We start from the raw sequence: 13,577 nt of genomic DNA, 5'->3' as shown, positions 1-13,577 counted from the left end.
ATTGTATCAACCATGGATATGGCTTGGCTCTTGTTTCCTGTGCTCCCTGCAAATGGACATCTTCTCCCTTTATATTCTGGCAAATGGTGAGCTGAAAGTACAAACCCTTTTTTTCTTTTTCTCAACGTCATTTGGGCTTATACAACTGATCATAGTCTATTATGGGGAGATTTATCACAACCTGTTCAGATGAAAAGTTGCTAAGTTGCCCATAGCAACCAATCAGATCTTTCTTCCTTTTTTCATTTTTGAAAAGGCCTCTGAAAAATGAAAGAAGCCATCTGATTGGTTGCTATGGGCAACTCAGCAACTTTTCATCTGGACAGGTTTTGATAAATCTCCTCCTTAGGGACTACATCTGGTCCATTAACAAACGTACACTTTCATTTTCGGAGGAAATCAAATTTGATGCATTTGCAAATGGACCAAACTTAGTCACTAGTAGACTGCATTCATCTAATAAATGCAAGGGGTCTGGTCCAAATACACTGGTGTACTTTTCTGCTGGTATACCACATAAGTGGAACCTACCCATAGGCTCTCGTCATAATGCAATTCAGAGGCTCTATTGCTCTTTCTAGAATTTTGTACGGTAGGATTAGTGCAGTCCGCATAACTATTCTTACTGTCTAAGGACCCATTAACAATACAGCGTAATTCCACTTCGAAAATATGGTGCAGCGCCCTCTTATTGTTCTCAATGGGATTCTTCTGCAACATTCACACTACGGAAATTCCGGATCCCCAACTTGGCCGACAGAAACAGCATTTCCGAGTGGTCCTAACACCAGCTTGTTTTCCTGCGCCTGCTCCAGACAGAATCTCCTTCCGGAGGTATTCTGTAATGTAAATGAGCGCTAAAACACCATAACCCTAAAGTATCCATGTAAGAGGACCTCACATACTGAAAATACATCCAATCTGCAGCCATCATGTTATAAAGCAGGAGGAGCTGAGCAGATTTATCTATTGGTTTGTGGAAATGTTCTAGAATAACTTGTCATTTATTTGTGTAAATCTCTACTCATTCTGGCCTAAGTAGTCATGTAGGCGCTCTTATTCACTGATTGTCAGCTTTCTATAAATCACTGAGTAGGACCACCCACGTGACAATTTAGCCCAAAATTAGCAAAGGTTTGCACAAAAAAATAAGTTATTCTTTTCCAACAAACTCGGAATCCTGCTGTATAACATAATGCCTACAGATTGCATTTTCAGAGTGACAAGTATCCTTTAAAATGTCCATGTCACGGGGATATCGGACATAAACGTGAACCATGACACTAATGTAAACAGAGGCCAACACTGAGCTAAAACAAATAAAATTTGAGCATACCTATTTGTCAGTATAAAATAATTCCTACAAGGACCTGAAATAAAATAAAAAACTATAGTGGACAAATGAGGGTCGTCCTGGCCTCCATCTCTAGATGGTATATTTGCTTTTCAAGCAGACACAAACATGGCTGCACTTTGTATAGCGCCTGGTCATGGGGGTCAGGCTGTGTTTTGTTTTTTGTATTTGTGCCTTCAGCATCACATCTCCATCAAGTCACAAATATAAAAAGGACTTTAAAGCCCTTAATATAATATTTGTGCACACTATACTACATTCCAGAGACATGCAAATGGTGACCATACACCAACATCTACACACAAAACAACTATAAAATAAGACAAAAACCAAACCGATAACTGTGGTCACATCTGTTAAACAGGAGGAAAGCCATGCTGCTAATATAATAAAAACAACATACGTATAAAGAAAAAGTTCAGAACACACAAAGAAGAGGACAAGGAAGAACAAGAAAGCAAACACACATGTAAAACACAACACGAATGCACAACACACAGCAATGCAGCACAATAACTAAACAGACTTAAAGGGGTACTCCGCTGATCAGCGTTTGGGACAGACTGTTCTGAATGCTGGAGCCGGCATCGGGAGCTCATGACGTCATAGCCCCGCCCACTCATGATGTCACACCCCGCCTCCTCAATGCAAGTCTATGGGAGGGGGCGTGACAAACGCTCAGCAGCGGAGTACCCCTTTATGAAAAAAACAGGCAGAAACAAGCACATGAGAATGGAGATGTCAGCAGCTTGCTGTCAGCTATAGCACAAGGGTTTTCCTATGCAAGCTGCAGTAGAGGCAAGACTACCTGTATTTAAAGGCTGGGTGGGTGTCTGACTTGATGGGGGGAACGCTCCAAAACTACTGGCGCCACTAGAATGTCCAAATGCATCAAAGTTTGCAAAGTCTGCATTGGCAGAATTGTGAGCTGTAAAATGTGGAAAACAGAAGGGAAAATGGAAAGGGAAAAAAACAACATAAAAGGGTTAATGAGGATGAATAACATAATACTAAAAATAAATGCAAACATCAAAAGAAACCGATCAGTAATCTGTGAAAACACAGAAATATCACATGAAGCACAATGAGGAAATGGTTACATTAATACTTTGACAAATTTGCCCCATTGTGGTCTCTGGAGCGCGGAAATGCTTATATTTTGTGGGTAATATTGTTAACATACACATGACAGGTTACCACCCTCAGGATCTCCATTATCATTTGGCAAGAATAAATATGCAATTCAACAGGAATGGCAAAAATAAAGCTACATTCGGGTTTCAAGACAAAGAGGCCCATGAAGTTTTCCAAGAGACTGCCCCCTTCTGTCTGTTTGTTGTGTTTGGTATTGAAGCTTGGGCATCATTTACTCCTTGCTTTTAGTCCTCATTTTAAGTACCGCACCAATGACTTGTGGTCCAGACAGCATGGAAGTGATGACCGATTCCCTTTATGCAGGGTCCCTACTGCACAATTATTTGTGTGTGGTATAATAAAATATACCGGTCTACAAGAGGTAAAAAAAATACACTCCTTTGGTCTCTGTTGGGCTAATATAACCCTATAGAAACATTTAGCATGTACACCAGAAGCTTGCTACACACTAAATGTAAATCAACAACATAAATGAACAGGGCATTAAGCTGGCCATACATATCCAACATGCGTTGGCCAAACGTATAGATTTTTACAGGACTAGCTGACCATCTAATATGCATCGGGGCCTTCAGACTTTCCACCTATGGTCAAACCCTTTAAGCTGTCACCAGAGGTATCTGGCAGCAGCTTCCCCCATTCAGAGGACGCATGCCCATCCAAGTCAAGTGTCGGTGTGTAAGGGGAGGGATAGAAAAAGCTGTTGGCAAAATGGGTTCAGCTGACAGGGTTCCTATGAGTATGGCGTCAGACCCACAAGGATAATATATTGATGACAAACACGATCAAAGTTAGGTCTCCATTCATGTGTATTGTTGGAGCCTATTACTTCAGAATAACAGCCAAATTGCAATCTATTTTTTGCATGTACACATATAGGGGGAGATTTATCAAAACCTGTGCAGAGGAAGAGTGGTGCAGTTGCCCATAGCAACCAATCAGATCGCTTCTTTCATTTTCCACAGGCCTCTAAAGAGGCCTGTGGAAAATGAAAGAAGCAATCTGATTGGTTGCTATGGGCAACTGCACCACTCTTCCTCTGCACAGGTTTTGATAAATCTCCCTCATAGTTATTAAGTACAACATATACAACAACAAAAAAGCAAATGTGTTATAGCATTACATAAAAGAGAGAAAGGAGGAAAGTAGCAGACAATTCTGTACAATGAGGTGTGATGTGAGCTCGTCTTACAGCTAGAGTTCCCAACAGAACACGGAGGAGGAGGGGGGGTCATTTCACAAAAGACATGGGGATGCATTATTTTCCCTAGCAACTGGCCAGAATCCAGAAAAACCTGACACTGCTTCTCAGGGAAGCCTAAATTATGTAACAAGCTGTTTGCAATATTAAACTTGCCCCTTGACCACAGCACAAGCAATGCGCTGGAAAAAAACGGACCCAATCCTGTACAACATCCAGACATACCTGAAGCATTTCGGCCACCTTCTCCTGTACTTTGTCATATTTCTTAAAATATTTCTTATACAGGGGTTGTACAACACCCCTCTTACACTGTGCATGTACAGAAATAGCCGCACACCAAGGGAGACAGATTCAATTGCAACTATTCAACACCCAGCAGGTAAAATGTTCTATTTATTACAACAGGACACATGCACGATACCTGATGGATGCTGGACAGTTGCTTGAACAATCCCTTCAAGATTATAAAGTTATTCCCTATATACAGGATAGTGGGAAAGACTGCTGGGATCCCCACTAATCATGAGGAGCTAAGGAGCTAAGGTCAAATGTCCCCCGAACAAATGTAGCACCAGAGTGCAAGCCCGGCCACCGCTCCATTCATTCTCCAAGGGACTTCTCAGCATAGTCGATCACTGAACTCAGAAGTCCTATAGACTGTGAATGGAGTGGTGGCTGAGCATGTGTGCTGCCACAACACTTACTCAAACAGGGGAATGGCACTATGCACAGAATGTGCTCCAGATTCAGTTCTATCAGGAAAACCGGTCATAAGAGAGGACCGGTCCTCTACACTACTTTACTTGGCATCCAGTACCATGAAGTAGCCGTTTTTAGCTGGGCACTCTTATAGTACTCTTCATAGCTTCAGGCAAGAATTCCATGGCCAGCCTTATAGTCACAGCTTTAAATTGCAGGAAGGCACAAGGCTGGATTTTTTTAAAAATATTAAAGGGGTACTCCGCTTCTCAGCGTTTGGAACAAACTGTTCCGAACGCTGAAGCCGGGAGCTCGTGATGTCATAGCCCCGCCCCCTCATGACGTCACGCCCCACCCCCTCAATTCAAGTCTATGGGAGGGGGCGTGACGGCTGTCACGCCCCCTCCCATAGGCTTGCATTGAGGGGGTGAGGCGTGACGTCATGAGGGGGCAGGGCTATAACATCACAAGCCCCCAGCAGCGGCTTCAGCATCCGGAATAGTTTGTTCCAAACGCTACCCCTTTAATGTAGGGAACCATAGAAGTTACCAGTGATTTTCACTACTGCTTAACTTTTGCCTAAAATCTTCTATTACCATTAAAAAAAAAGAGAAAGAAATGATACCGGAAGTATAGTGTCAAAGTATTGTGAGGCATCAGTAAAAGTTAGTGATAAAATAGAGACTCTTTTTCCTACCTGTGTGACTGTTAAAGTTTGCAAAGTTGGCAAAGTTAGCCGTAGCAGCTGGCTGGGGTGCAGGGGTGGCAAAGATGTCCGCTCCGAGGTCATCCAGGAGGTTAAACTGTTTCTTCTCTTGATGGTGGTGATGGTGCTGAAGCTGCTGTGGGGGCACCTGGTTGCGAGCCACAACAGGAGACTGAAAACAAGACCTGTGTTAGTTTGCCAAAAAACTACTAAAACCATATCACATTCACTGCAGCTACATGTTCTAGGGCTTATCTACTTATTAGAAATGGCCCCCATATACATAAGGGGGAAAAAATGGTGAATTCAGCCGACTATTGTGCATAGGGGCCTCCTGACTCTCCACTGACAGATTATTTTTTTATTTTTTATTTTTTATTTTTTTTAAATATCAACTGGCTCCAGAAAGTTAAATAGATTTGTAAATTACTTCTATTAAAAAATCTTAATCCTTTCAGTACTTATGAGCTGCTGAATTTGAGTTGTTCTTTTCTGTCTAATTCCTCTCTGATGACACCTGTCTCGGGAACCGCCCAGTTTAGAAGCAAATCCCCATAGCAAACCTCTTCTACTCTGTGCAGTTCCCGAGACAAGCAAAGATGTCAGCAGAGAGCACTGTTGCCAGACAGAAAACAACAACTCAACTTCAGCAGCTGATTATTATTGAAAGGATTAAGATTTTTTTAATAGAAGTAATTTACAAATCTAATATTGGGAGAGTATGGATAAACAATCGGCACTCACCGGTCTTCTTCAGCAATTAGTTTCTTTAATGCAAAATACTCACATACAACAGATAGGGAAGAGTGATCAACAGGGGGGGTATAAACCTCCGGCGACAGAATCTGTTTCACACGTTAGACGAGCTTCATCTGGCCATGACAGTCGGGTACGTATGCCGGTTCTTATACAGGTGATCGGCTAGTCCTGATTACTCAGGACAGCCTACCTGTTCTGACGTAGTAGGTGAGCAACATTTTGTTTCTCACTATTGGCTGTAAGTCGCCATTAGCAGTCTACGTCAGTAGAACTTAGCATTGACATTTAAAATACAAAAAACTAAAATAAAAATATATGCGCAAAACAAACACGTGTATCTTAAAAACAAGGCGCATAATCAACCTTCTCGTTCAGGCCAAGAGGACCTGCTGCTGACGTGTGGATGATCCAGTAAGTCTCTCTTTGGAGCAAAAATCGATCTAGATTTATTCCGGGTTTATACTTAACCTTCTCAATGCCGGTAAATTAAAGTTGGTCTGTTTTACCCCCGTGGGCCTCAACTACATGGGCGATAAGACGAGGGGCTCCTTTCAAGGTTCGGAATGAGTACCAATGTTCTCTAATCCTGGCATTAAGTTGTTTAATGGTCTTCCCAATGAAGTAGAACCCACAGGGGCAAAAGACCACATAAACAACATACTTTGTTCTACACGTAATCAAATCCGACACTGTATGAGTAACGGAACCCATTCTCATGGTTTTAGATTCTGCATTAAATCTGCAAAAATTGCAGGATTTACATGCATAATTCCCTTTCGGGGTAGACTTCTCTAACCATGTGAGTTCTCTTTTATTCATATTAATGTCAGGTTTCTTTAAGGAGTCACCTAATGTTCTATTCTTTTTGAAAGAAATAAGGGGTTTCCTGTCTGCCACAACTTTTAGATCCAAATTGCTCTCTATTATATGCCAATTCCGTCTAGTGGCACGTTCTAAAACCTGATTAATAGGGGAATTTTGAAAAATGAAAGTAAAACGTTTATGCTCCGTATTAAATTGCTTACTGACTTTATTTTTTAACAAATGTTCTCTTTTCATCTTCTTAGCTCGGGTCCTACCTTCTTTAATCAATTGTAGTGGATATTGTCACTCTTTTAGTCGCGTCTGGAGTTCATCTGCCTGTTTGTCATACATGGTGTCCAAAGTGTTGTTCTGTCTTAAACGGACGAACTGACCATAAGGGATCCCCCTCTTCACTGAGCTCGGATGTGAGCTATTAAAGTGGAGAAGGGTATTCCTAGACAGCTCTTTTCTATACCCTTCACTAATAATTCTGTCGTGTTCAACCTTTAAACTTGCGTCAAGGAATTCTATCGACGACCCTCCAAAATGGGATGTAAAGGACATCATTGAGTTCGTCGTATTCAGATGAGCGACAAACTCATGGAACTCATGAAACTTTCTGGAGCCAGTTGATATAAAAAAATAAAATAAAAGGTTTTTCCTGGAATACCCCTTTAAGAGAGAGAAGGATTGGGTATGGTGCATTTCAACAGGCTGATCCTTCTGTCCTTGAGGAGATAAGTACCAAGGAATCTGGCTGCAGTTTTCTCCTCTCTCCAAATTCAGACTACACGAACGCTCAGCCAAGCGGAGTATTCATGTTTATAGGGGGATTGTAACATTTGGCTGACATGTATATGGCTAAATTTAGTTTTAATAAGATCTGGATTGCATGTGAACCTGACTCCGATCAAGCTTCCTGTGCAGCTCCTTCATTTTCTAATTCACCAACTATGTCCTATATCGCACGTTTCTAGTACAGTATATGCTAATCATTTAGATTATAAGGGCACGTTTGGAGGTGGGTATGAAGGTGTATATAAAGCACACAGCATGCACACAGCTCATGTATATACACAGAATCACTAAATGTGAGTAATGCTAAAATATTAATCATATACAGCAAAATTAAAGAAAAACACAACAAAAGTACAAATATTACAAACATACTTGCTCTATATACTCTAGTGCAGTGGTCCCCAAACCTGTCTCTCTACAGCTCTTGCTGGAGTCTGCGGCTGTCAGGAAATGGTGGGAGTAGTAGTTTTGCAACAGCAGGAGAGCTAAGGGTTTAAAGGGGTATTCCAGGGGGAAAGAAACTATATATATCTCAACTGGCTCCAGAAAGTTAAACAGATTTGTAAATGACTTCTATTAGGAAATCTTAATCCTTCCAATAATAATCAGCTGCTGAAGTTGAGTTGCTATTTTTTGTCTGGCAACAGTGCTCTCTGCTGACATCTCTGCTTGTCTCGGGAACTGCACAGAGTAGAAGAGGTTTGCTATGGGGATTTGCTTCTACTGTGGACAGTTCCCGAGACAGGTGTCATCAGAGAGCGCTTAGCCAGAAAAGAACAACTCAACTTCAGCAGCTCATAAGTACTGAAAGAATTAAGATTTTCGAATAGACGTAATTTACCAATCTGTTTAACTTTCTGGAGCAGTTGATATATTAAAAAAAAAAAAAAAAAAAAAAGTTTTTCCCTGGATAACCCCTTTAATGTGCAACCCATGGCTCTGTAGGAAAACTCTCAGCACTGTCTTGACAGCCATCCTACAAGATACATTTCTGCCACATCTGCACAGTAACAGGTTAGAGACCCCTTTGAAAAGAAACCTCTGGTGAAGCCACAACTCCAGCGCTATCAGAGCATGTTTGGGAGTTGTAGTTCCAGATCAACTAAATAGCTGCACACTGGCGAAAAGAATAACAGGATCTAATGGAAGCAGATATCCACACTGGAGCATGCTTTAGAGCAGTGTTTCCCAACCAGGGTGCCTCCAGATGTTGCAAAACTACAACTCCCAGCATGCCTGGACAGCCTTTGGCTGTCCAGGCATGCTGGGAGTTGTAGTTTTACAACACCTGGAGGCACCCTGGTTGGGAAACCCTGCTTTAGAGAAATAAAAGGGGATGTTTTACTGCACAGTGTCCATTATATCTTGTGCATTCACAGCCCTAGTTTATGGGCACGCTCATGTACTCAACAGCAAGGGGACATAAATAATTCACCACCTCCTATGTATATGTCCCCTGAGATCTCCCTTGTGTTCTAGCAGGTGGTAAAGACTGTCAGTAATAGCTGGGTGGCTCCATAGGGCTGTACTTATGGGAAAACCTCAGTGACATCTGACTAGAAAACTATTACTACTTGTGGAGAAAGACATTTCTAGGAAAAAGTGGCCACTAAGGAAAAGTGTTCTATAGAAAGTATGGCGGGGACATAGGAGTGCTGAGGAATGAGAGTGAATCGCTGGCAGGAAAAACAAGAGGAAGTATTCATTCACCACCCTGAGTATCTGTGAGAGTGTCAGCATAAGAATCTACAGGGGAAACAACGGCAAGAAAAGGGAAATGCAATTGAGAAACGGCTCAGGAGGTCACCTCAGCATTTCAGAGATGGAAGAGGACATGTAGGGCATTAAAGGAGTATTCCAGGAAAAAAAAAAAATTTCTTATATCAACTGGCTCCAGAAAGTTAAACAGATTTGTAAATTACTTCTATTAAAAAAATCTTAATCCTTTCAATAATTATCAGCTGCTGAAGTTGAGTTGTTGTTTTCAGTCTGGAAACAGTGCTCTCTGCTGACATCTCTGCTTGTCTCGGGAACTGCACACAGTAGAATAGGTTTGCTATGGGGATTTGCTTCTAAACTGGGCGGTTCCCGAGACATGTGTCATCAGAGAGCGCTTAGATAGAAAAGAACAACTCAACTTCAGCAGCTCATAAGTACTGAAAAGATTAAGATTTTTTTTTTATATAAGTTATTTACAAATTTGTTTCACTTTCTGGAGCCAGTTGATATTTTAAAAAAAAGTTTTTTCCTGGATAACCCCTTTAACCCCTTAAGGACCGAGCCCTTTTTCACCTTAAGGACCGGAGCGTTTTTTGCAATTCTGACCACTGTCACTTTAAACATTAATAACTCTGGAATGCTTTTAGTTATCATTCTGATTCCGAGATTGTTTTTTCGTGACATATTCTACTTTAACTTAGTGGTAAAATTTTATGGTAACTTGCATCCTTTCTTGGTGAAAAATCCCAAAATTTGATGAAAAAAATGAAAATTTTGCATTTTTCTAACTTTGAAGCTCTCTGCTTGTAAGGAAAATGGATATTCAAAATATTTTTTTTTTGGGTTCACATATACAATATGTCTACTTTATGTTTGCATCATAAAATTTATGAGTTTTTACTTTTGGAAGACACCAGAGGGCTTTAAAGTTCAGCAGCAATTTTGAAATTTTTCACAAAATTTTCAAACTCGCTATTTTTCATGGACCAGTTCAGGTTTGAAGTGGATTTGAAGGGCCTTCATATTAGAAATGCCCCATAAAAGACCCCATTATAAAAACTACACCCCCCAAAGTATTCAAAATGACATTCAGTAAGTGTATTAACCCTTTAGGTGTTTCACAGGAATAGCAGCAAAGTGAAGGAGAAAATTCAAAATCTTCCTTTTTTACACTCGCATGTTCTTGTAGACCCAATTTTTGCAAGGGGTAAAAAGGAGAAAATTTTTACTTGTAATTGAAACCCAATTTCTCTCGAGTAAGCACATACCTCATATGTCTATGTTAATTGTTCGGCGGGCGCAGTAGAGGGCTCAGAAGGGAAGGAGCGTCAAATGGTTTTTGGGGGGCATGTCACCTTTAGGAAGCCCCTATGGTGCCAGAACAGCAAAAAAACACACATGGCATACCATTTTGGAAACTAGACCCCTCAGGGAACGTAACAAGGGGTAAAGTGAACCTTAATACCCCACAGGTGTTTCACGACTTTTGCATATGTAAAAAAAAATTTATTTTTTTTTACCTAAAATGCTTGGTTTTCCAAAAATTTTACATTTTTAAAAAGTGTAATAGCAGAAAATACCCCCCAAAATTTGAAACCCAATTTCTCCCGATTCAGAAAACATCCCATATGGGGGTGAAAATTGCTCTGCTGGCGCACTACAGGTCTCAGAAGAGAAGGAGTCACATTTGGCTTTTTGAAAGCAAATTTTGCTCTGGGGGCATGCCGCATTTAGGAAGCCCCTATGGTGCCAGAACAGCAAAAAAAAAACACATGGCATACCATTTTGGAAACTAGACCCCTCGGGGAAAGTAACAAGGGGTAATGTGAATCTTAATACCCTACAGGTGTTTCACGACTTTTGCATATGTAAAAAAATTTTTTATTTTTTACCTAATATGCTTGGTTTCCCAAAATTTTAACATTTTTAAAAAGGGTAATAGCAGGAAATACCCCCCAAAATTTGAAGCCCAATTTCTCCCGATTCAGAAAACACCCCATATGGGGGTGAAAAGTGCTCTGCTGGCGCACTACAGCTCTCAGAAGAGAAGGAGTCACATTTGGCTTTTTGAAAGCAAATTTTGCTCTGGGGGCATGCCGCATTTCGGAAGCCCCTATGGTGCCAGGACAGCAAAAAAAAAACACATGGCATACCATTTTGGAAACTAGACCCCTCGGGGAACGTAACAAGGGGTTGAGTGAACCTTTATACCCCACAGGTGTTTCATGACTTTTGTATATGTAAAAAAAATTTTTTTTTTTTACCTAAAATGCTTGTTTTCCCAAAAATTTTACATTTTTAAAAAGGGTAATAGCAGAAAATACCCCACAAAATTTGAAGCCCAATTTCTCCCGAGTACGGCGATACCCTATATGTGACCCTAAACTGTTGCCTGGAAATACGACAGGGCTCCAAAGTGAGAGCGCCATGCGCATTTGAGGCCTAAATTAGGGATTGCATAGGGGTGGACATAGGGGTATTCTACGCCAGTGATTCCCAAACAGGGGGCCTCCAGCTGTTGTAAAACTCCCAGCATGCCTGGACAGTCAGTGGCTATCTGGCAATACTGGGAGTAATTGTTTTGCAACAGCTGGAGGCTCCGTTCTGGAAACAGTGGCGTACCAGACGTTTTTCATTTTTATTGGGGAGGGGAGGGGAGCTGTGTGGGGGTATGTGTATATGTAGTGTTTTTTACTTTTTATTTTATTGTGTGTTAGTGTAGTGTAGTGTTTTTAGGGTACAGTCGCACGGGCGAGGGGTTCACAGTAGTTTCTCGCTGGCAGTTTGAGCTGCGGCAGAAAATTTGACGCAGCTCAAACTTGCAGCCGGATACTTACTGTAATCCTCCGCCCATGTGAGTGTACCCTGTACGTTCACATTGGGGAGGGGGGAACATCCAGCTGTTGCAAAACTACAACTCCCAGCATGTACGGTCTATCAGTGCATGCTGGGAGTTGTAGTTTTGCAACCGCTGGAGGCTCCGTTTTGGAAACAGTGACGTACCAGACGTTTTTCATTTTTATTGGGGAGGGGGGCTGTGTAGGGGTATGTGTATATGTAGTGTTTTTTACTTTTTATTTTATTGTGTGGTAGTGTAGTGTAGTGTTTTTAGGGTACAGTCGCACGGGCGGGGGTTCACAGTCGTTTCTCGCTGGCAGTTTGAGCTGCGACAGAAAATTTGCCGCAGCTCAAACTTGCAGCCGGATACTTACTGTAATCCTCCGCCCATGTGAGTGTACCCTGTACGTTCACATTGGGGGGGGGAGAAACATCCAGCTGTTGCAAAACTACAACTCCAAGCATGTACGGTCTATCAGTGCATGCTGGGAGTTGTAGTTTTGCAACAGCTGGAGACACACAGGTTGTGAAACACCGAGTTTGGTAACAAACTCAGTGTTTTGCAACCAGTGTGCCTTCAGCTGTTGCAAAAGCTACAACCCCCAGCATGTACGGACAGCGGAAGGGCATGCTGGGTCTTGTAGTTATGCAAAAGCCGGAGGCATACTACATTGGCTGGGGATGCTGGGGATTGTAGTTATGCAACAGCTGGAGACACACTGGTTTACTACTTAACTCAGTGTGCCTTCAGCTGTTGCAAAACTACAACTCTCAGCAGTCACCGACAGCCAACGGGCATGCTGGGAGTTGTAGTTATGCAACCACCAGATGCACCACTACAACTCCCAGCATGCACTTTAGCTGATTGTGCAAGCTGGGAGTTGTAGTTACACAACAGCTGAAGGTACACTTTTACATAGAAAGAATGTGCCTTCAGCTGTTGCAAAACTACAAGTCCCAGCATGCCCATAAGGGCATGCTGGGAGTTGTGGTGGTCTGCCTCCTGCTGTTGCATAACTACAGCTCCCAGCATGCCCTTGTTGCATGCTGGGAGCTGTTGCTAAGCAACAGCAGGAGGCTGTCACTCACCTCCTGCTGCTGCTGATCGCCGCACAGGTCAGTCCCGCCGCCGCCGCCGTCGTCGCTCCTGGGGCCCCGATCCCAACAGGGACGCCGGGGATCGGGGTCCCCAACACCGGGGGTCGTCTTCCCGCACCCGCTCACGTCCTCCGGAAGAGGGGCGGAGCGGGTTGCGGGAGTGACACCCGCAGCAGGCGCCCTGATTGGTCGGCCGGTAATCCGGCCGACGAATCAGGGCGATCGTGAGGTGGCACCAGTGCCACCTCACCCCTGCTGGCTCTGGCTGTTCGGGGCCGTCTCTGACGGCCCCGATCAGCCAGTAATTCCGGGTCATCGGGTCACTGGAGACCCGATTGACCCGGAATCTGCCGCAGATCGCTGGACTGAATTGTCCAGCGATCTGCGGCAATCGCCGACATGGGGGGACATAATGACCCCCCTGGGCGATATGCCGGGATGCC

At 42.7% G+C, this 13,577-nt stretch overlaps 1 protein-coding gene across 11 annotated transcripts in view; it reads right to left on the bottom strand.

Moving 5' to 3' along the window:
• The window catches only part of AGFG1 (ArfGAP with FG repeats 1), a 111,136-nt gene that overhangs the window by 35,523 nt on the left and 62,036 nt on the right, over positions 1-13,577 (bottom strand). For 9 of the 11 annotated variants that reach the window (XM_056564504.1, XM_056564505.1, XM_056564509.1 and 6 more), the window contains 2 exons: positions 5,110-5,290; positions 2,163-2,282 (listed from right to left, as the gene is read on the bottom strand). In XM_056564504.1, coding sequence (XP_056420479.1) covers positions 2,163-2,282; positions 5,110-5,290 — 301 coding nt within the window. The remainder of the gene's footprint in view (positions 1-2,162; positions 2,283-5,109; positions 5,291-13,577) is intronic. The other 2 variants (XM_056564512.1, XM_056564514.1) reach the window with 1 other exon arrangement.

This window comes from Hyla sarda, chromosome 3, assembly GCF_029499605.1.
Source record: "Hyla sarda isolate aHylSar1 chromosome 3, aHylSar1.hap1, whole genome shotgun sequence".
Classification (NCBI taxonomy): domain Eukaryota; kingdom Metazoa; phylum Chordata; class Amphibia; order Anura; family Hylidae; genus Hyla; species Hyla sarda.
The sequence above is the reverse complement of the archived record's forward strand: the minus strand, read 5'-3'. Positions and strand labels throughout refer to the sequence as shown.